General features: G+C 51.9%; 2 protein-coding genes across 11 annotated transcripts in view; one reads left to right on the top strand and one right to left on the bottom strand.

The window, feature by feature from the left end:
* The window catches only part of Oplah (5-oxoprolinase, ATP-hydrolysing), a 28741-nt gene extending 23378 nt beyond the window's left edge, over positions 1-5363 (top strand). For all 7 annotated transcript variants that reach the window (XM_052748094.1, XM_052748095.1, XM_052748099.1 and 4 more), the window contains 11 exons: positions 1153-1313; positions 1407-1508; positions 1584-1758; positions 3369-3553; positions 3659-3805; positions 3898-4032; positions 4193-4342; positions 4437-4594; positions 4678-4838; positions 4925-5022; positions 5180-5363. In XM_052748094.1, coding sequence (XP_052604054.1) covers positions 1153-1313; positions 1407-1508; positions 1584-1758; positions 3369-3553; positions 3659-3805; positions 3898-4032; positions 4193-4342; positions 4437-4594; positions 4678-4838; positions 4925-5022; positions 5180-5326 — 1619 coding nt within the window. In that variant the 3' untranslated portion in view covers positions 5327-5363. The remainder of the gene's footprint in view (positions 1-1152; positions 1314-1406; positions 1509-1583; positions 1759-3368; positions 3554-3658; positions 3806-3897; positions 4033-4192; positions 4343-4436; positions 4595-4677; positions 4839-4924; positions 5023-5179) is intronic.
* Spatc1 (spermatogenesis and centriole associated 1) overlaps positions 5316-22785 on the bottom strand; it is a 29101-nt gene continuing 11631 nt past the window's right edge. The window contains exons 2-11 of one of the 4 annotated variants that reach the window (XM_052748103.1): positions 16546-17814; positions 16278-16417; positions 9524-9849; positions 6616-7528; positions 6452-6524; positions 6120-6260; positions 5961-6050; positions 5802-5865; positions 5589-5718; positions 5316-5514 (exon numbers count right to left, since the gene is read on the bottom strand). In XM_052748103.1, the coding sequence (XP_052604063.1) occupies positions 5425-5514; positions 5589-5718; positions 5802-5865; positions 5961-6050; positions 6120-6260; positions 6452-6524; positions 6616-7528; positions 9524-9849; positions 16278-16417; positions 16546-17814 (3236 nt within the window). In that variant the 3' untranslated portion in view covers positions 5316-5424. Of the gene's footprint in view, positions 5515-5588; positions 5719-5801; positions 5866-5960; positions 6261-6451; positions 6525-6615; positions 7529-9523; positions 9889-16277; positions 16418-16545; positions 17815-22785 lie in introns of those variants that run through there. The other 3 variants (XM_052748102.1, XM_052748104.1, XM_052748105.1) reach the window with 3 other exon arrangements.

The following is a 22785-nucleotide window of genomic DNA, read 5'->3' as shown; positions in this document are numbered from 1 at the left end:
GTACTTGCTTCTCCTCAGGAGTCATGTGATTTTCAGCTGTCTAGGGATAGAAAACAGGCATCCACTGTGAGCTCATCTGTTCAGAGTCATGCGGTAGGCTCTCAGGAGCCCAGGGGTCTAAGCTTGGGGACCAGGTTCTTTTTTTTTTTCTTTAATGACATATTTTTATTGATTATTTGGAAATTTCACATCATGCACCCTGCTCACATTTTCTTCCCAGTTTTCCCAGGTCCACTCCCCACCCTTGTGACCTCCCCCAGAACAAAAGGGGGAAAAAAACCCCAAAACACCCAATCCAATTTGTGTTGCCCATATACTCACTGGATCATGATCAAACTCCCAGTGGGCAGCCCCTTAAAGAAAACCAGTCCTTCCCCGCCCCCACCAGAATCCATCAACTGTGAAGAGCTACACTTCAGCATCCCTATCACAATTTTTTTTTTTTTTTTTTTTTTGGTTTTTTGAGACAGGGTTTCTCTGTGTAGCTTTGCGCCTTTCCTGGTACTCGCTTTGGAGACCAGGCTGGCCTCGAACTCACAGAGATCCACCTGGCTCTGCCTCCCGAGTGCTGGGATTAAAGGCGTGCGCCACCACCGCCCGGCACAATTTTTTTTTTAATGCCAAATGCTGTTTATTGAAGGAGGGAAGAGGTCTTAAATACAGGCTTACAGCACAATGGGAGAACCCCGGAGGGCAGAAGTTCGCTACAGATGTTTTACATTCTTGTATCTAAGCTGTTAACGCCCAATATGCAGGATACACAGACAAGGAACTTCCCTTAAGTATTCAGGAGGGTGGAACCCAGCAGGGAATTAGAATAGGGAGGATATCAAGGTCAAACGGGGGGGGGGGGGGGACGACGACGGATGGACGGACGGACGGACGGACACCAGGTTCTTGATGCACCAGTCAGGGAGGAAAGCTGAAGAGAGACCCCAGGCAGGCTGGAAAGAACGCTCTTTTCATAAGCTAACATACACCTGGCTACAACCTCACTGCCTAAGAAGGTGTGCTGCCACCCTGGTCTTCCCCAGGGCACAGAAAAGTTGCTAGGTTTGAGCACAGGAGGCCTTGACCCTGTGGGTCCTGTGCCTCTTTCTTGGGGCCTATACATGTGGGTGATGGGGCTACCTGGTTACTCTGTGCCCCCAGAGCAGATGGGCCGAATCCTACAGCGCACAGCCATCTCCACCAACATCAAAGAACGCCTTGACTTCTCCTGTGCCCTCTTTGGGCCAGATGGGGGCCTGGTCTCCAATGCGCCCCACATTCCTGTGCATCTGGGTGCCATGCAGGAGACTGTCCAGTTCCAGGTGTGACGACGGTGACATTTTTCCTTTCTGCCCCCCTCCCTTTCCCATGACTTCACTTTCCTTTTCCACTCTGTCTGTGTCTTCTGATTTCAGATTCAGCACTTAGGAGCTGACCTGCATCCTGGTGACGTGCTGCTCAGCAACCATCCCAGTGCCGGGGGCAGCCATCTTCCGGACCTGACGGTTATCACCCCGGTGAGGAGTGCTACCTAGGCTACTACCAGAGGGACAGAGGTTTCTGGTGACTGACAGTTACTGTTCACCCCTTAGGTGTTTTGGCCAGGCCAGACACGGCCCGTGTTCTACGTGGCTAGCCGGGGGCACCACGCAGACATTGGAGGCATCACGCCGGGCTCTATGCCTCCTCACTCTACCGCACTGCAACAGGAGGGTGCCGTTTTTCTGTCCTTCAAACTGGTCCAGGGAGGCGTCTTCCAGGAAGAGGGTGAGCTGGAGAAGGGTCACCGTGAGGATTCAGCAGGCAGGGATGCATGGCTGCTACCAGGAACCAGGCTGGGCAGGATCCCGATACACAGCTGATACATCCTGATATATCAGCTCAGGCCTGCCTTGAGGCTTGGCCAGAGACAAGTGGTGATCTCTCGGGGCAGTTGTGAATCACCTCAGCTATGCAGAAGTGCTGAGATGGCTTATGTCTGGACCAAAGAGGGTCTCCTTGAAGATGATTCTGGGGCGGGGAGTTGGCCAAGACACCCAGGGGGCAGAGGGGAGAGGCTGTTTCAAGGTTGGCAACTGCTACCAGCTACACCGGGTATTGAGGCTACAGGTCCCCTGTCTGGGTTTGGGTCTCAGTCACTGGGCCGTGGAGCAACTGGAGCTGTCCTGGTCTGCTTGCACACCCATCTGCAGAGTAACCCTGAGGGTGGGCAGAGTGGTCAGAGGCGACAGCGGGAGTCACCCTCCAAGATGGCGCTGTCCAGGTGGCAGAGGGTGGAAGGAACTGCTTGGGAACTGAAGTGGTACAATGTGGAGATTGTAGGGTCCGGTTTGGAGGCTCTGCATTGAGCAGCAGAGAGCAGCTGCAGGCAAGATGGAGGCACTGGAAAAGACAGTGCTCTTCTGAGGTCACAGGGGTGTGAGAGCTCAGAAAGGAATTCTTGGAGTTGAGGTGATAAGGGCATGGTCGAGGTGGGGGTAACAGAGCAGCCACAGGCCACTCTCTGGGTGCCACAGACACATAGGATAACATGGATCATTGGGAGCTGAGGTGGATCATGGAGACACAAGTGTAAACATGTGGCTGAGGGGACAAGTGGCCAGTAGACCTCAGAGAAGTCCATGACCAAGACTGGAAAGAGAAGGGTTTCCCCTGGTGTGGCATAGTCCCTGGAGTGCAGGGGGAACCTTGTCTGGATGTAGGAAACTGCAGGAAGAGGACAGGAATGACAGGTGCCCGACAGTCTTTATGTGTACCTGTTTGCCTGAGTGCATGTATGTGCACCACATGTATGCAGATGTCCTTGGAGACCGGAAGAGGAACTGGAGTTACAGGCAGTTATGAGGCTCCTTGTGGGGGTGCTGAAAACGGATCCTAGATCCTGTCAAAGAGCATCAAGGGCTCTTTAACTGCTGAGCATGTCTCCAGCCCTGTGGCGCCTTATATTCTTGAAGTACTAGAAGGCCAGTGGGAGTGGGCAGGACATAGGGCGGACAGGACAAGGTGCATGTGGGGGGGGGTGTCAGGGAGGCTTCTTCCTGTCAAGTGTAGAGGGGAGCCTAGAAGAGGTAGATAGATGAGCTTGCCGAGGGATGAACCCACCCTCTCCCAAGCCGCCTCCAGCTCCAGCAAAGTCACTGGCACTGCTGCTTGCCAAAGGTGCTCCAGATGCTGGGCTGAAGAAGAGGGCTCAGCAGAAGGGCGGAGCCTATCCTTTATCTTCAGAGCACAGGAGTTTGCAACAGGGGAGGTGGGAAGTCAGGTCAATAGGGTTCTCCCAGTGCCCAGTGTATGTGTTGTGGGTGTGGGACAGACAGGCACAGGCAACTGTTCCTGAGGACGTGGAAGGTGACTCAGTTGTGACCCTGTCCATCCAGCGGTGACAGAGGCCCTGCGGGCCCCGGGCAAGATCTCTGGCTGTAGTGGAACCAGGAACCTGCATGACAACCTGTCGGATCTTCGTGCCCAGGTGGCAGCCAACCAGAAGGGCATCCAGCTGGTGGGAGAGCTGATCGGGCAGTATGGCTTGGATGTGGTGCAGGCCTATATGGGTCATATTCAGGTGGGCCTGGGGACAGGAGCATACATGGGGCAGTGTTGTGACTGCTCCAAGGTAGCTGGGCCACCCTGCAGGTGGCATGGCTGGGCTGAACCTTTTTCCTGCTAGGCAAACGCTGAACTAGCAGTTCGAGACATGCTTCGGGCTTTTGGAACCTCCCGGCAGGTCCGGGGCCTGCCCCTCGAGGTGTCTGCGGAGGATCACATGGATGACGGCTCTCCTATCCGCCTGCGTGTTCAGATCAACCTGAGTCAGGTTAGCGTGTGAGGCGAGAGGGGAGAGCGCTGACACCGGCCTCTGGGGTGAGGCGGGTTGCCGATAGCCACACCTTTCCTCCTCGTGGGTAGGGCAGCGCAGTGTTTGACTTCAGCGGTTCTGGGTCCGAGGTGTTTGGCAATCTCAACGCCCCGCGGGCCATAACACTATCTGCTCTCATCTATTGCTTGCGCTGTCTAGTGGGCCGTGACATCCCACTTAACCAGGTTCGTAGGGGTGTGCTGTGAGGTCAGCACAAGTCTGGGGTCACCCTGAGGTTTGCCTGAAGACAAAGGCAGCCCAATAAAACAGAGCCTAGGGTGGTGGGATTTTTATCTGAATCTAGGTGGTACCCAGCCCTAATCAATCACTCTATTCATTCACCAGGGTTGCCTGGCTCCTGTGCGTGTAATAATTCCCAAAGCCTCCATCTTGGACCCATCCCCAGAGGCAGCAGTGGTGGGTGGCAACGTGCTCACATCTCAGAGAGTAGTGGACGTCATTTTGGGAGCTTTTGGGGCCTGTTCAGCCTCCCAGGTGTGATTGGAGCAAAGGTCTGGGGGTTGCTAGTAAACAGGGTGGTGGGGGTTGATGCCCACATTAACAAAATACTGTCATCTGCTTCTGTCAGGGCTGCATGAACAACGTGACCCTGGGCAATGCCCGTATGGGATACTATGAGACGGTGGCTGGTGGTGCGGGCGCGGGACCTGGCTGGCATGGACGCAGTGGTGTACACAGTCACATGACTAACACACGCATCACGGACCCGGAGATTCTGGAGAGCCGGTGAGCTGAGCAGTCGCAGTGCTAGGCAGTTGATCTGGGTGATGAGTCCGCACTCATCTGCGCTGTGCCCTTCACCTGCACAGGTACCCGGTTATCCTGCGGCGCTTTGAGCTGAGGCCAGGCTCTGGGGGCCGAGGTCGCTTCCGGGGAGGTGATGGCGTCATCCGAGAGCTGGTCTTTCGGGAAGAGGCGCTGCTGTCCGTGCTTACCGAGCGCCGGGCATTTCAGCCTTACGGCCTCCACGGTGGGTAGCTCCCCAGCCCTTACTTCCCGGCAAACTCCTGCCCCTACCGGGCTAGACTCCCAGTTTCCTGTTTCCTCCTCCTGCAGGGGGAGAGCCTGGTGCACGAGGTTTAAACCTCCTAATCAGAAAGGATGGGCGCACGGTGAATTTGGGCGGGAAGACATCTGTGACCGTGTACCCTGGGGTAAGAGACGCAGCCCATGTCGTGAACAAAGATGCAAAATTTTAATTTGGCTCCAAATTAAAATAGGGTGGCTGTCTAGGGGCCTCTGTGATCCCGGGTGACTGCTTGTCTTACTGGGATAAGGCCACAGCTGTGTTGAACCTGCTCTTCTTCCCAGGACGTGTTCTGCCTTCACACGCCTGGCGGTGGGGGCTACGGAGACCCGGAGGACCCAACGCCACCACCAGGCTCGCCCCCACTATTTCCAGCCTTCCCAGAGCGCGGCAGTGTATACGAGTACCGCCGTGCCCAGGAAGCTGTGTGAGTGCCTCACAATAAAGATCCTTTGAGGTGCACGGTTATCGGGATTGGCTCCTCATGGTGGTCTTTCTTGCCGGTCATCACTTTGTGTGCCAGCTTCAGTCAGGAGCACACAACTTGAAGCTTCAGGCCCACAGCTAAGTGGTCCGTGAGCCCAGCCAGTGCAGTACTGAAAGTCACCTGCTCCACCTCCTACGGGGCAGGAATCAAGTTGAGAGCTGTTTTCAGTCTGAGTATGCCTAACTGCCCCCAGCTCAGGCACTTACTGGACTCAGGCGACTCCCTGGTATTCCGCGGTAGGTGATATAGTCCAGGCGCCGGCCCTGCCAGGATTTACTGGAGTGACTTCTACTTCCTGCCAGGTAGAGGCGGCGCCCTTTTTCCTGCTCCAGGGCCCTAGGAGAGGGACAGCATCACTGAGGCTAGGGTAGATCCTCCCAGCTGGCCTGCTTAACAGTGCCTGGGCTCGTTCAACTTACCTCCGAAGCATCTCTGGGGAGCTGGCAATGGCATGGTGTAGCATGGAAGTGCTCAAAATCGTCCCTGCGGAGTCCGGGGAGAGCGAGAGTAGAATCAGTGGCAGCCTTGCTGATGGGGATCCCACAGACCTACTCTCCCTGCCTCCACAGAAGCAGTACCCAAGGCCCAGGGCTGCTCCTGGCGGGTGCCTAGCCGGCAGGGGTCCTGGAAGCAGCTGAAGAGTTTGTGGCCCTGCTCCTTTGCGTGATCTGTAGAGGAAAACCGTTTCTTAGCAGGCAGAGCTGGGTCTCTCCGCCCCACCCGCGCCAGTTTCTCACCTCGTGAGCTGTTGTCAAAGTTTAGGTCTCCTAGGAGGACGCTGAAGGCTACAGCCTCACCACTATGGCGGCTCTCAGCCTCAAACTCCTCCACCCATTCCAGCAGCAGCGTCATCTGTTTGCAGCGAACATGCCCGTCTTCTAAGAGGAGAGTTGGGGTTGGCTTAGCCCAGAGTGGGGATCCAAGACCATACCCAGGTCTTCATCTGTAAACCCACCCAGGCATTGCTTGGGATGTCTGGGGCAGAAAACATTGGGACGGAGGGACAAAAGCGTTGGTGAGGTTAGGGACCTGCTGCCCGCATTCCAACAACCCCTCCTGCAGAGCTCACCAGCGGGTGCCTGCAAGTGTGTGCAATGAAGGTATCCCACGATACGGCGCCCGTCCAGGATGCCCAGTTGTGCCTGCAACACCACCCACAGTTCCAGCTCTCCTTGCTTGTTAGATCCACTGCTTACCCTCTCCCTGCTAGAGTTCATTGCAGCCTGTTAGTACCTGGGCAGACAGTAGACCTTTAGAGGCCATGGCGTCCTCGCGACGAGCATCAGGAAAGCAACGGAAGGTGGCACGCAGCAGCGGGTAGCGGGAGGCTAGTAGAAGCCCACTGCCCAGTACCTTGAAGTACGGCCCGGGCAGTAAGCCAAATGTGCCCACATCGTATAGCACTGGGCCCAGATTTGGCCCCAAGGCGCGCACAAGGCGACGAGCTGCGCGGAGATCGAACACTTCCTGCAGGCACACGAAGTCCAAACCCGTGGGTATTGTGGCCCTCAGCACACCACCAGGCACCTCAGACAGCGGCTGGCTGCATCCGGTAGCCCCATAGTGTGAGGTTCGAAGGCCACTTAGCAGTGTAGCGCCAATGGCCTCTGCACGCTGCTGGCTGTGCGACAGGTTGCTGAAGCGTGCCAGCCCATCAGGGAGCAGGCACAGATTGGCAGTGAAAAAGACAAAGCAGCGCACGCGCTCAGCAGGCGGGTGCCAGGGCTGGGGCCACACCCAGCAGGCCGGAGGGGGCAGATAGCAGAAGGGGCGGCGGCAGACCTGTAGGGGCAGCCAGAGCACAAGGGCAAACATCGCCAGGGGTAGGCCAACTACCATCAGCGATAGCAACGCCGCCCCACTTCCTGCCAGGACTTTGAGCCACCCCAAGCTGCTGGATCGCGCCATTGGTGCCCAGCAGCCCAGCAACTGGTCCAGAGACCAGTAGGCTGGGAAGAGCAGCATGAGGCATAAGCTGTTGAGGGCTTGTAGCGCGGGGTGCGGGAAGGGTGAAGGCCTCAGGGCGTCGGGTGTTGGGGGCCAGTCGAGTGAGGGATCATGGCGCACAGAACTCCTTCGCTGAGAAACGTCAGGGAGACTCATTCCTTCCCAGCGTGAGAGTTGGTATCCTGAGAGTCCGCACGAGCTGCAGGAGGTCAAGACCAGGTAGCACAACCTGTGCGTGCCGCTAGTAAGGACCTGTGCCCCAGGAGCCTGAGTTCTGGACACTGGCCCCACCCACTCAGAACTTCTGTGGCGGTTGGGAAGGGGAAAAAAAAAAAAAAAAAAAGAACCCGGGCTTCACAGCCCCGCCCACTGCACGCCTCCCGCTGTGGCTCCACTTAGGGCTTTGAGAAAAACGTAGGGCCCCGCCTTATGCCTAGCCTTCCCCACCCCGCCTCCAATAAGCCTTACAGTCTGGCTACACCGCAGGCAGGTGCTTGTACCTGGCGCCTGAGCGCAAATACCCAACACCAATGGCTTGCAAAGTTGTGGCTGTGACTTGGGAGCTTCAAGTCGGGGGAGGGACCGTTAAGTTCTACACTTTAAGGAGGCTTGCCCGGACACATGAGCCAGGTAAAAGAAGGCTCCCCATTCTACGAGCTCTCTAACACCGACTTTAGTTGGTGTTTGTTTGTTTTGTGTGTTACAGAAACAGGGTTTCTCTGTGTAGCCCTGGCTGCCCTGGAACTCACTCTGTAGACCAGGCTGGCCTCGAACTCAGAGATCCACCCACCTCTGCCTCCCGGGTGCTGAGACTAAAGGCCTGCGCCACCACTGCCCAGCTTAACTTCAGGCTCTTACATTCTCTTGGCTTTCAAGGACTTTTCTCTGCTTCCCTTGGAAGTCTGCCTCCCTAATTCCAGCTGTGAGCCAGCATCCACCCTGATGTCAACCCTAAGTGTCTCTTAAGTTGTCCATCAGGTTTGTCTTGGCTGCCTGTCTTCACTCAGGTTGCCAGGATAGTTGTGGAGACACTTTTGATGAGGCGACTGCTAATAAGCTATCTGGCTGGGTTCCCAAAGTCTCTCTGATGGGAGTGGTCAGGGCAGAAGGTGATAAGTCCTAATGGGGCCTGGGTATTCAGCTGGAAGACTTCAACAACTCCACACCTCTCTCTTCCTGGAGTTTTTATTGGTACTGATAAGATTCTTGTTTGAATTCAGACCCCAAGGCTCTTCTGTGTTTTTGACTGGTAAGGAATAGTTTTCTAAGACCCTGGTTCTTTTATCATCCCCCCCCCGCCCCCGCCCCTTTGATGGATTTTTAAGACAAGGTTTCTCTGTGTAGTCCTGCTATTTATTCTGGAACTCGCTCTGTAGACCACCTGCCTCTGCCACCCAAGTGTTGGGACTAAAGGTGTGCACCACCCCTGCCCAGCTTCTTTTCCTTGTTCTAGCCATGGCACCTGTACCATCAGACAGGCCGGAAGCTATTCTAGGCTTTCCCCCCCTGCCCTTTTTATGAACCCACCCATTCTTGGTCTACACTCTCCCAGTACTACCACAGCCTTTCCAATCTCAGGCTACACTTCGATTCCAGTACTCCATATGAGTCCCTCTTTCCTCCTCTCTCCACCCCATCCTGCTTCTCCAACTCATGTTCTTTATTCCCTGGCCAGCTCTGAATCCCCCATGCTTAGATAGGACCTATCATTTTCCCAGACCTTGGACATCTTTGCAAGGGGCTGCCATCTCCCTGGCTCCCTGCTCAGGTTTGGATGAGGTGGCACCTGGATGTCCTTCCGCCCCAAGACTCTGAAGCTCCCCACCCCCTTAGTCTCTGCTTTTCTGTGTGTGTCATCCTTCCCCGTTCCTGTTCTTTTTTTTCCTCCTCACTCCCAGAACTTCTGCTTTCATTATCAAGTGAAAGGGAACTTGGGAAAGAAAAGTGAACTTTCCATTCAATCCCTTCAGAAAGACAGTGTCTGAGCCTTGATCTGAGAGGTCTCTCTAGGAGCCTATAATGTGAATGTGGCCCTGCAGGGCTGACAAGACTGAATGTACCTAGTGAGGCACCCTACAGGAGCAGGTAGGTGTGGCATGGGCCCAGTGACTCGTGTCTGTGGGAAACTTTAATGGCCATCTACAATGGCCTGCAGGGCGAAGTGAGCCTGGGCCCAGCCGGGCACTGCAGTTACCAGATGAACATGGGTTTGCCGTCATCATGGGCCAGCTGGTTAAGGCAGGAGAGCAGCAGGAGAGCATCAGTGAGCATGCTGGGGTGCACCGTTTCCACCAGCACACGCTGCAAGAAGTCCACAGTGTAGGAGCCACCTTCAGACGCTGCCAGCTCAGGCCGCTCGCGCAAGATGCCGTATGCATTCACCAGCTGCTCCGTCAGCGCCGGATGCACCCGTCCATTGTAGCCCAGACTCTGCAGTCTGTTCATGATGCTCACATAGCGCTGTGTGAGTGTCTGGCATAGGTCCTCATCCAGCTTGTGGTTACTGGGGTTTAGGGAGGCCTGTTGGGAGAGTGGGCATCAGGGACCTCCCATACCACTCTGGATCACAGGCAGGCAGGAAGAACAGGGGCAAGAGAGGCGGAGGGAAGGAAATCGTTAAGTATTGCTCAGAGGATGCAAAGGGAAGGAGGAGAGGCTGTGGCTGAGCCTGAGGTGGAGGCACCCAAAACCCAACTCGGGCAGGGCCGGCCCAGTGGCTTCCCAAAGCTTCCAGAGACACCCATCCCATTGTTTGTTCCGTACCAGATATATGAGACTAGGGTAAAGCCACCAGGGATGGAGGTCAGGGAGTATATGACTCCCAGTATGGAGGCACAGGGAGCGCTTCATACTCCCAGCTTGCCTGACCTCAGAGCTTGCAGGCTTTCCCTAGAGTTACTGGAAAGCTCCTAACCTGGAACGACAGACACACTGCTGTTCTAACAGGGCCGGAAGGTCTTCCTGAACACCACCTTTCCCAACATCCCTCTGTAGTCAAGGTACCTACGTTTCTACCAAGCAAGTGGATGCAGACAGGCAGGTGGGACTTCCACGTGGGAAGAGGCGCTTACACATAGAAGGCTGGCAGGTCTCCAGGGAGTACCATGGGTATGGCACTGGTTCTTCAGGGACAGCTGTACTCAACTGGGGGACACCTGACTGGGTATCTATATACTGTCTTGGGGCTGGTGCCCATGGTGTGTCCACTAGGAAGGTCCGTCCCTTGGTGTGTTAACATTTTTTTCTGGGCAGTATAGCAAACAAATGCAATGTTGTATCCTTCCTGGAGCTGAGGACCTTAATATTATAATAAATCCATATCTGTTTGCATCAGTTGTTTGCAACCAAGAACACTGGATGATTTGTCTAAGAACCTTTCAGGTAGGTGGGAGTACAATGAGGAGATTAGCGTTCTTGTCAGATAAAGGAAAGGTTGCCTGTGTGATCTACTGCTGTATATAAGTTGCAAAAAGATGTACCAATGTAATCGTGATGAGGAAAGAATTGAGATTTGGTAGAACACTAGCATTCACACAAGACTCTGGGTTTGACACCGAGCACAAAAAAAAAAAAAAAAAAAAAAAAAAAAAAAGGAAGAAACGAACCTGAGTTTGGTTCCCAGCACCCATGTCAAGGTGGCTCATAACCTCCAAGTCTATTTAGCTCCCGGGAATCTGACATCTCTGACCTTAAGGGTGCCTGCACACACATACACACACACACACACACACACACAGGCTATGCATATTTGAAAATAGAATAAATCTTAAAAAAAAAACTGAAAAGACCTGAGTAGAAATATATGTGTAACCTGATTACACAATGTATGTACGTATGTGTCATATCAAATGGCATCCCATGAAGAGGGATGATTTCATGTTTTGTCCTGTTCTTGGTTTTTCTTTTTTTCTCTTTTGAGATAGACTCTTATGTGGCCTATCCTGAACTTGTTAAGTAGCTAGGTACGACCCTGAGCTCCTGATCCTCCTCCTTCTGTGTCCTTTGTTCTGGGGCCGGAGGCACTCTAGCACCACATCTGGTTTAGGTAGTATGGCTAGGCAAGCATTCTCTAGCTGAGCTACCTTGTAAGCCCTGATTTTTATGTTTTTATGTATCAGTTTCATATGTCAATATTTAATTTTTCTTTATTTAAAAATTAATAAAAAGGGGCTGGAGAGATGGCTCAGAGACTGGCTGGCTGCTCTTCCAAAGGTCCTGAGTTCAATTCCCAGCAACGATAGGGTGGCTCACAACCATCTGTAATGAGATCTGGTGCCCTCTTCTGGCCTGCAGGGATACATGCAGGCAGAACACTGTATACATAATAAATAAATCTTTAAAAAATTAATAAAAACATTCTTGTTATTTTTAATTATATGTATGCATCAGTGTGTGAGTATGTACATGTGAATGCAGGGGCCCACACAGACCAGGGGTTTTGGAAGCCCTTGGAGCTGGAGTTAGAGGTGGTTGTGAGTCACCAGATATAGATTTTGAGATCTGGAAGAGCAATACATGTGCCTAACTATGGAGCCATCTCTCCAGCCCAATATTTTAAAAAGTAAAGGAATAGGTGGGCCCAGTGGCTCATGCCTGTAACTATAGCACTCTAGAGACTAAGACAGGAACATCGACTCAGGTTCAAGGTTAGCCTGGGCTACATAGTATGAGTCCAGCTAGGGATACATACACATCAAGGCTTTGTCTCAACAAGTAAATAAGTAAATAAATATTCATTTACTCATTCTCTGGGCACAATGGGGCATACTCGTCATCCTACCTCTCAGGAGGAAAAGAAATGATTATCACAGCAAGTTTTGAGACTAGTCTGAGTTCCAGACCAGCTGGGCTCCTTAACAAGACCTGTCTCAATAACCCAAATATACAAAAACAACACAGTAGCCGGACATCTCAGGAGGCTGAGGTATGAGGTCAGTAGGGTTGAAGCTTACTTGGGTTACATGTCAAGAATATATATCTGTCTAGATAAGCAATATGATTGTTACCAAGAAAAATCCAGATGATTAGAATGCCTAAGAGGGCTTGGATACTTCAGATGGTTCGGGTACCAAATCAGTACGTAAAAATGAGATGGTTCTCGGGAGACCATCAAGGAGTAGCCAAGGCACCACCTGCCACCCTTGCACGGCCCTAGTCACTCTCACATGGACACAGTTGGACTCGAGGCCCCTAGATGAGGTGCGAAGAGGAAAGGCACGTCAAACACCTTCCACAAAGTTCTTCACAACTGGATAGGAAGGGCAAGAAGCTGGAGCTCTGTCACCAGTTTTAGGTGGGTTTAAACGACAGCACAACCAGGCTGGAGAGATGGCTCAGCCGATAAAAGCATGCACTCTTCTTGCTGAGGACCAAAGTTCGACTGCCAGCACTTATGTTGGGCCATGGTTCACAACTACCTGAGACTCCAGCTTGAGGGGATCAAATACTTTGGGCCTTTTCAGGCTCTTAACGGTACATGCATTTACCATGTACACACACACACACACACACACACACACACACACACACACACACAAATAAAACTTAGAAAAAAAAAGACACAGTGGTACTGGACATAGTGATGTGTGGCTCTAATCTATGTAATTGGGAGGCCAAAGGAGCACTGTAAGTATTAGGCCAACCTGGGCTACTTGATAAGCTCTAGGCCAGCCAGGGGTACACAGTGAGAAAAACAAAACAAAACAAACGCCCCCAAAAAACTAACAACAACAAAACCAAAATATAGTGTAACTATATGAGCTAATAAAAATAAGACAGCCAGATTCAGTGGAAAGCCAGGGTCTTCGTCAAACAAAAGTCTCCATCAAAGTTTCAACTCACTAAACCCGTACAGCCTTGGAAAGCAAGGGGCTTGTAGGGACAATCACTTGTGTGACTAGCTTTAGCAGGTCTGGGTAGAATTTAGGGGTTCTAACCAGTGACACTGAAGTATAGAAAAACAGACAAATTGAAAAAGGGAAATAGGGCTGGAGAGATGGCTCAGAGGTTAAGAGCACTGAATGTTCTTCCAGAGGTCCTGAGTTCAATTCCCAGCACCCACATGGTGGCTCACAACCATCTGTAATGAGATCTGGCAACCTCTTCTGTGTACATAATAAATATTTTTTAAAAAGGGAAATAAAAGTTGTGCAAAGTGGAATCAGATGCGTGACTTAACCGAAGCCCCAACCTGGTGGGTGGATACTCTTGAAGCCAGGAGGTGATTTTATGATTTCCAAACGTCACCATACCAATTGGCCTGGAGAAGGCTCTACAGAAGGGTATGGCTGGGTGCCAACCTGGCCCCAGGAGGCCACTTTGTCTGCGAGTGGGTTCACTTGAGTTTTTCCGGAGGCAGGAGAGTCTCTGGATCACTGCTGTTAGAGGTAAAATGAGACACTGAGTCTGAAAGAGACGCTGGAGGCTCTTGGGCAGAAGACAAGCTGTTATGATAGGTCCAGCATCTCATAAAACCAGACGTGGTGGGACACACCTCTAATCCCAGGACTTGGAGATAGAGGCAGGAGTCTCAGAAACTTAAGGTCATCCTTGGCTTATAAAGTGAATTCAAGGCCAGCCTGGGCTACATGAGACCATGTTTCAAAAAAAAAGGGTAATCTAGAAATTATCCATTTAATCCATCCATAAACTAACTCAAAATTTGGGCCAATTTTCTGGAACTTGATGGACAGATTTTAAAATAAGCAGAAAAGGAAAGAGCTAAGACAATATAAGAGAACAAGGAGGAGCCTGGCTCATGTGATGGGATAAAGTCCAGGGCTTTAACGCATTCTAGAAAAAGGCACTCCACCACCTGAGCTCTATCCCAAGCCCCTCTTTAGAATGTCAGCCACCCCTTGGCATCTTGTGGTCTCTGTTGCTATGGCATTGGGCCCTCTTTGGTTGAGTTTCTGGGTGATGGCTGTCCACTGGCAACCAGGAACGCTGCTGTCCTGCCATCGTATAAATGGACAAGGAGGCTGGGACCAGACAGACCAGAGAACCCTCATAGATGCAAGTCTGAGAGGGATACTGGCAGGCACTGGGCATCCTTCCTTGTCCTGGCAGCTCTGAGCTTTGACAGTCTGCACTGACTGGCCCATTAGTGAACTTCTGTGAGAAAGATCTCCATAGATAGGCTGTGCCCCTCAAAAAAATGTGTTCATTTTCTGCTGCTATCATGTCCACATAGCCCTCTGTTTCCTCGTCATTTTCCTCTCGTCCTTCAATCTCAAGGCCTACCCCTCTAGCCCTGGAGTCACCCTAATGCAACGGGCACCCTGTGTCTTGGTGGTCTTTGGAGTTAGTCAGGGGCTTTCATGTTTGGGAGAGGACGTGCCCTACCTTACCTATTCTTCTACCATGATCATTTATGGAAGAGCCAAAGATTCAAAACAAAGACACACATGCAAAAAATAAAAAAAATAAAAAATAAAAAACAAAAAACAACCCCAAACTTTAGGGGCTGGAGAGATGGCTCAGCAGTTAAGAGCACTGGCTGCTCTTCCAGAGGACCAGAGTTTGGTTCTCAGCATCTACACCAGGTACCCCCACCCCATACATGCATACACATAAATAAAAGAAAAACCAATCTTTAAGATTTTTGGAAAACTCAAACTTTAAACCCTTAGGAGAAAATGTTAACTATGAAATACAAAATACTTTAAGGAATTTCTGCTAGGGAAAGATTTTTTTTCCCTCCAAGACAAGGATTCTCTGGGTAGTCCTGGCTGTCCTGGAACTAGCTAGCTCTGTAGACTAGGCTGGTCTCGAACTCACAGAGATCCGCTTGCTTCTGCCTCCTGAGTGCCGGGATTAAAGTTGTGTGCCACCACTGCCCCCACTAGGGAGAGATTTCTTAATTGAGACACTACACACAACAATAGCAAAGGCAGACAGTTCTGAACACATGAAAACTAAGCATCTAAACCAGGCAAAGGTGGTGCACGCCTCTAATCCCAGCACTCGGGAGGCAGAGGCAGGAGGATCTCTGTGAGTTCGAGGCCAGCCTGGCCTACAGAGCTGCAAAGTAAGTTCCACACCATTCAGGGTCACACAGCGAGACCCTGTTTTAAAAAGCAAAGCAAAAAAAAAAAAAAAAAAAAAAAAAAAAGCATCTAAATCAAAAGACACTTTAGCCAAGGAAAAGGCATGCCGAGAATCGGCCTGTGTGGTCAAAAGTCGTTCCTACACAGATGGCAGGTAGTACGATCTGTACACAATGATGGGAAGAGAACAAGCAGTTGGCAACCCGGGGAAGCCATTTTCCCCCCGAGAGAGGCCCAAATGGCCTATATGCAGGAATAGGAATCCCACCATTGTCCCACATGACACAATTCTGAACAAACTTCTCCTGGGTATCCAGCCAAGTGCAGACCCACATCCCCAGGCCTCACCCCCCTACCAGTGCCATCTACGCCTGTAAGACACAGGGCTGCAGTGACACACTCCAGTTCCTTGTTTCTTAGTTTTTTTGTTGTTTTTAAACATATAACTCCCTTTTGTCGATGGGAGGAGGCTTCCGTGGTCATATCTGAGGACACATTAGCATGAGCATCAGGTCTTCTGGCAACAATGTTGCCACCTACTCAGTGGCTCTAGGATCTGTGCTCCCTCTGGTCCCCAGTGAGCAGTGGGGATACTGAAGGGGAAGACCATAGAATTCTTTAGGTTGCTGGCTCAGCCCCTGGGGTTAGAGCTGACCATTCAAAGACCATCTTGGAGGCAAGAAGAGGAATGCCACCTGCCCATTGGAGGAAACATCCCCCTGTCCTTTCTTCATGGGTTCCCATGACCAGATGCTCTGGCCCCTTGCCAGCTGCTTGCACTGAGCCCTGGGCTCCCTCCATTTCAGAGTCCCCTTAAATGCCGGGCCCCTTAGTACTGAGCTTACTGCCCCATCCGTGGAGGCCCCTCTGGCAATGTGTAGGAAATGGATAGCCACACACCTGGATGATCTTCTCTGGAATGTTGGAGACAGTGAAGCCATAGAGGCGCACGCGCTCTGGGAAGATGCTGGACAGGATTCTTCGGTCTAGCTGGAAGGCGATCTCCCCCACTAGCCGCTCCCAGGCTAGCTGCTTTGAGTCTGGGGATGACAGAAGGTCTCAACTGGGCAATAAGCGAAGGGAGTGGGGGGGCCATGGTTAGCCGTCCAGAGGGGTAATAGGGGAGTTGGCACCAGACTCAGTGTTGAGCCCCTGTGGTGTTACTGACCTCGGGGACTGTCAGGGAACTTGTTAGACTTGCGGTGGGCCATCTTCCGCTCTATCTCCAGGATACTCTTCCGAGACTGTTCCACGGCGCGTGAACCGCGGGTGTCATTGACTGAAGCCGGAGAGGATGAGGTGCGGGGCGGGGAGTGGGGGTTGCGTGGAGGAGAATGGGGGTTGGGTACAGGCCGGGTAGGGGACTGGTGAACCCTGGTGGGGGAGTTTCTTGAAGGGGAATAGTTTCCAGCTCCTTGGGGGGCAGGTGTGGGGGAAGAATTAGGGACTGTGCAAGCAGGAGAGCCTGTTGGGGAGTTTGGGACAGAAGTGAGGGTAATTTGTCCCTGGAGAACACCAGTTTGGGTCCGAGTATCCGTGGCGGCATAGAAATTTGTTGTGGGACTGGATGTGGCCATGGTGCTCATGGGGGTGGAGGTCTGGAGGGGTGCACCCACAAACATCATGTTGAGGGGCTCTGAGTCCTGGGTCGGCTGGGGGTGCTCACCGGTGACTGGTGATGTGGAGGAGTGGAAATGAGAGGAGGGGTTAGAGTGAGGCAGGATGGGAGCAGGAGCTGGCCTACCCGGGGTGCCCTGCTGCCCCACCCTGTACCAATTACCTTTGGAGGCGGTGGCTGGCCCAGCACCGGCTGAGGCTCCTGAGAGGCTTCCTCGGGTTGGCTCTGCTAGCCGCACCCTTGGGGCCTCTGACAGCGCTAGGTTGTTTATGGGGTTGGGCAGTATGTTCTGAGAAACACCTAGAGGGGTAGCCGTGGAGGAGAGCAGGGGACTGCTCAGAGAGACTGCCACTGTGCCTGCGAGGGGAGCCATGAGGGGGCTGCTCTGAGATACGGCCAGGGGGCCTGCCAGCCGGCTGTTTGTCGTCAGGGAGCCAGTGGAGGTCAGGCCCAGTGAGCTGGCCAGACTGGTCCCAGGGGGTACAGCCATGGGACTGCCCAAGTGACTGCTCAGGGGTCCAGTCGCGGGCAAGCCCAGAGAGCTGGCCAAGGTGGCCCCTGGAGAGACGGCAAGAGGATTGGTCAGGTGACTGCTCAGAGGGCATGACACAAGACTAGCAAACTGACTGCTCTGGGTCAAGGGCATTTGGCCCGACAGCAGCGGGTTGAGAGGGGCCGCCAGGGGGTTGATAAGGGAGCCTGCTGCAGAACTGAGCTGTGGGCTGTTCAGCATGTCAGCCAGAGGGGCCAGGGCCACCATTCCCATGTCTTCCACGCCTGGCTCCTTTGCTGCTGCTGGGGATGGGGGCAGGAATACACCTGTGGATACAGAGAGAGCAGGTAAGCCCTTCTGGAAGCAAGCGGAAGGCACTCGTGGGGATACGTGGCCGAGTCACCTGTCTATGCCCAGCTCGGGGGTTGACCTGCCCTCTTGGAGCTTCATTCCTTAGGTGGGCTGGATGATGATGCCCTTGCCTAAGGCGATCTGTGGAGCTGCCAGAGGGCATTCTGTCCCACCTTAAGAGAGTCTTGGGCCGGTGGCGGTGGCACATGCCTTTGATTCCAGCACTTGGGAGGCAGAGCCAGATGGATCTCTGTGAGTTCGAGGCCAGCCTGGTTTACAGAGTGAGATCCAGGACAGGCACCAAAACGACACAGAGAAACCCTGTCTCAAAAAACAAAAACAAAAACAAAAAACCAAAAAACAAACAAAGACCCCCAAAACCAAAAAACAAAAACAAACAAACAAACAACAACAAAAACAGAGTCTTGAATGTGGGTCTGCTTTCTTTTCTCTCAGTCCCTGAGGCTTGTTTAGCCCTCACTCTCTAGTCAGAACTACTAGACTCTTATTGGACCATCACCTGCAGCCACTGCATTGAGCCGCCACCCCCCCCCCCCCCCAGGAGAGCAGCTCCTAGTGGTTGGCCTCCCAGGCAGCTGACTTGGCCTGATGCTTCTGGCTGGGAGGAGTGAGTCTGGCCTCAACTTTGTGGAGAGATATATACCCACTGGGTGGGACCTCTAAGTACCAGAGTGTCAGTTATCAGAGAGCCTCATGTGGCCTAGGGCCACACGTAGTCTACGTGAGTAGGGATGTGGGTTATTGATGGCTAGTTGGATGCATCTATGACTCAGAGAGGTCCAGAATCTGACTCTTCTTGGACTCCTGGAGGGAGGTGGGGCTGAGATCTTATTCTTCTAGACTTCTGGAGCTGACTTCTCTTAATGACAACTTTTGGGAGGGAAATCCCTTGGGGACATAGTTGCTACAAGGGGCAGAGTGCATGAGAGTTCTTGTAACTTTGCAATGTAATTTAAAAAACAAAACAAAACTTTGATTTTTTTTTCCAGGCTGGAGAGATGCCTCAATGGTTAAGAGCACTGGCTGCTCTTTCAGAGGACCTGGGTTCAATTCCCAGCTCACAACTGTCTGCAACTCCAGTTCCAGGGGATCCTATGTCCCCTTCTGGATTCTGTGGGCAGTGCATGTATGTGGTACACAGACATACATGTAGGCAAAGCACTCACACATATAAAGTAAAAGTAAATAAATCTTTTTAAAAAGACTCATAAAAAATCCTACTTTGAAATCTACTCCTTTAAAAAGATTTTCATAGCTGAGTTTAGTGGTTCATGCCTTTAATCCCAGCACTTGGGGGCGGAGGCAGGCGGATCTCTGTGAGTTCGAGGCCAGCCTGGGCTACAGAGTGAGTTCCAAGACAGGCTCCAAAGCTACACAGAGAAACCCTGTCTTGAAAAACCCAAATAAAACAAACAAAAAAACAAACAAATAAATAAATAAATAAAACACCTGATGGTCTAATAAAAATCTAAATGGCCAATAGCCAGGCAGGAGAAAGGATAGGCGGGATTGGCAGGCAGAAAGAATAAATAGAAAGAGAAATCTGGGAGGAAAAGAAAAAGGAGCAAGAAAACAAGGAGAGGAGGGCGCTAGGGGCCACCCAGCCACCCAGCCACCCAGCCAGCCAGCCACCCAGCCACCCACCCAGCCACCCAGCCACCCACCCAGCCAGCCACCCAGCCAGCTAGCCACCCAGCCACCCAGCCACCCAGCCACCCAGCCAGCCAGCCACCCAGCCACCCAGCCACCCAGCCACCCACCCAGCCAGCCAGCCACCCACCCAGCCACCCAGCCACCCAGCCAGCCAGCCAGCCACCCAGCCAGCCAGCCAGCCAGCCACCCAGCCAGCCAGCCACCCAGCTACCCAGCCACCCAGCCAGCCAGCCACCCAGCCACCCAGCCAGCCAGCCACCCAGCCACCCAGCCAGCCAGCCAGCCAGCCACCCAGCCACCCAGCCACCCAGCTACCCAGCCAGCCAGCCAGCCAGCCACCCAGCCAGCCAGCCACCCAGCCAGCCACCCAGTCACCCAGCCAGCCAGCCAGCCACCTAGCCAGCCAGCCAGCCAGCCAGCCACCCAGCCAGCCAGCCACCCAGCCAGCCACCCAGTCACCCAGCCAGCCAGCCAGCCACCTAGCCAGCCAGCCAGCCAGCCAGCCAGCCAGCCACCCAGCCAGCCAGCCACCCAGCCAGCCACCCAGTCACCCAGCCAGCCAGCCAGCCACCTAGCCAGCCAGCCAGCCAGCCAGCCAGCCAGCCAGCCAGCCAGTCAGCCACCCAGCCAGCCACCCAGTCACCCAGCCACCCAGCCACCCAGCCACCCAGCCACCCAGCCACCCAGCCAGCAAGCCAGCCATGGAGTAAGAGTGAAAGTAAGATTTACAGAAGTAAAAAAAAGGAAAAAGCCCAGAGGCAAAAGGTAGATGGGGTAATTTAAAGTTAAGAAAAACTGGCAAGAAACAAGCCAAGCTAAAGGCCAGGAATTTATAATTAAGAATAAGCCTCCATGTGTGATTTATTTGGGAGCTGGTGGCAGACCCCCAAAAGAGCAAAACAATCAACAACCATGGTCAGTGCCCTTAACTGCTGACTCATCACTCCAGCTCACTTTTCATTTTTGTGTGTGTGTGTGTGTGTGTGTGTGTGCAAATGCCAGAGGCTTCAGATCCCCTGGAGCTGGGGTTACAGGTGGTTGTCAGCTGTGTGGTGTACATGCTGGGAACCAAACTTACATCCTCTAAGAATGCCAGAACAGTAGGGGATCTTAACCTCTGAGCCATCTCTCTATTCCTGAATATGCCCTTAAATTTTTTTGTGGTGCTGAGCATTGAACTGGGGGCGTCATGCATGTATGGTAAATATTCTATTACTGAGTTACACATCTGGCTCTTGAAAAACTCCATTTTATTATTATTGTAAAGCTGTGCATGATTATTATAGGGAAATAATGGAGATATAGAAAAGTAAAAAAATATATAAACTGCTAATAATCCAATCTTATGGTTTGAAGAGCTCATTACCTTGGAGACAGTCTCTACCTATGTATTCACACAAGTCATGGGTTGGCAAGAACTTCCTGAAAGGGACCAAACCACATGGTCTCTGTCCTTTCAGAGTGAAAGCAGTCAAAAAACACTCCGAAGCTAGGCTGTCTCTGTGGCTAAACAGGAAATCCCAGCAGGGGCAGCCCCACTGGGCCAGAAGGGCTCTTGAGGGTAGAGGTGGATGGAAGGAGCATATGGAAAAGGGCCAGAAGAGAAGAACTATGCACCCCCCCCAGAACCTGAGCACTCCCTGTCTGTTACTGCTACACCACAGCCAGGTTATGATCACATGGTGAGATGTCTGTAAGGTCTCGGTGCCTCTCTAGAGGATATTTAAAAGACCTGGTGGTGGTTTGAACCTTTGGTTCCCAGCTGGTGGTAGTTTGGGGATGGATTAGGTGTGGAGGTGTGGAGGAGGTGTGTCACTGGGGACAGGCTTTCAGGTTTCAAAAGACTTGCATAGCCGTTCCCAGTGAGCTCTCTGCCTCCTGCTTGCTATTGGAGTTGTAAACGCTCAGCTGTTCCCACCTTTACGCCTTTGTTCCACCATCATGGACTGTAACCCTCTGGATCTGTAAGCCCAATTAAACAATGTCTTTTCTTTTCTTCTCTTTTTTTCTTTCCCTTCCCTTTCTTTTTTCTTTTTCTTTCTTTTTCTTTCTTTCTTTCTTTCTTTCTTTCTTTCTTTCTTTCTTTCTTTCTTTCTTTCTTTCTTTCTTTTTTTTTTTTAAGTCAAGATCTCACTATGTAGCTCTGGCTGTCCTGGAACTTACTATGTAGACCAGGCTGGCCTTGAACTCATGGAGATTTCCAGCCCTGCTTATTATTTTCAATATGCAAATTTGACTTTTCTTCCCTCCCATGATTATTATGACATCATTAAAACAGCTTAAGAATTCATCTCTTGGGGCTGGAGAAATGGCTCAGAGGTTAAGAGCACTGGCTGCTCTTCCAGAGGTCCTGAGTTCAATTCCCAGCACCCACATGCAGCTTATAACTGTCTGGAACTCTAATTCCAGGGAACCAACACCCCCACATAGACAGACATGCAGGCAAAATACCAATGCACATAAAATAAAAATAAATTACTAAAGAAAAAAATGTTCAAGGTCAGCATTGACCTGGAGGCTAGCCTGGGCTACTTGAGACCTTGCTTAAAAACAAACAAATATGAATTCACCTCTTAGCTGGTCAGTGGTGACACACACCTTTAATCCCAGCACTTGGGAGGCAGAAGCAGGAGGATCTCTGAGTTTGAGGCTAGCCTGGTCTACAGAGGGACTTCCAGGACATCTAGGGCTGCACAAAGAAACCTTGTCTTGGAAAACAAAACAAAACAACAACAACAAAAAACCCAAAACAAGCCGGGCGGTGGTGGCGCACGCCTTTAATCCCAGCACTCGGGAGGCAGAGCCAGGCGGATCTCTGTGAGTTCGAGGCCAGCCTGGTCTACCAAGTGAGTTCCAGGAAAGGCGCAAAGCTACACAGAGAAACCCTGTCTCGAAAAACCAAAAAAAAAAAAACAAAACAAAAAACCCAAAACAAAACAAATCAAAAACCAAAAGCCAACCAAACAAACCAAACCAAACAAATAATAGCTAAAAACCAAACAAAAAAAACCCCCAACAACCAAAAAAAGCATTTCTTTGCAGACTGGCTTCTGCCAAGCCAGGTAAACTGAGTTCGATCCCTGGGACCCATGTGGTAGAAGGAGAGAACAGGCTCCTGCAAGTTGGTCTCTGACCTCCCTAAACACACCATGGCATTGCATGCCCTCTCCTGAACAAGCACAGATAAATGTAATACTTAAAAAGAAGAAATAGGAATATAACCAATACACAGTAACAGAGATAAAATTATATTTAAAAAAAGTTTGTCTTTT

The sequence above is a fragment of the Peromyscus californicus genome, unplaced genomic scaffold (genome assembly GCF_007827085.1).
Source record: "Peromyscus californicus insignis strain IS unplaced genomic scaffold, ASM782708v3 Scaffold_20__1_contigs__length_68692818, whole genome shotgun sequence".
Taxonomy (NCBI): domain Eukaryota; kingdom Metazoa; phylum Chordata; class Mammalia; order Rodentia; family Cricetidae; genus Peromyscus; species Peromyscus californicus.
This window is presented reverse-complemented; position numbering and strand designations above follow the sequence as displayed.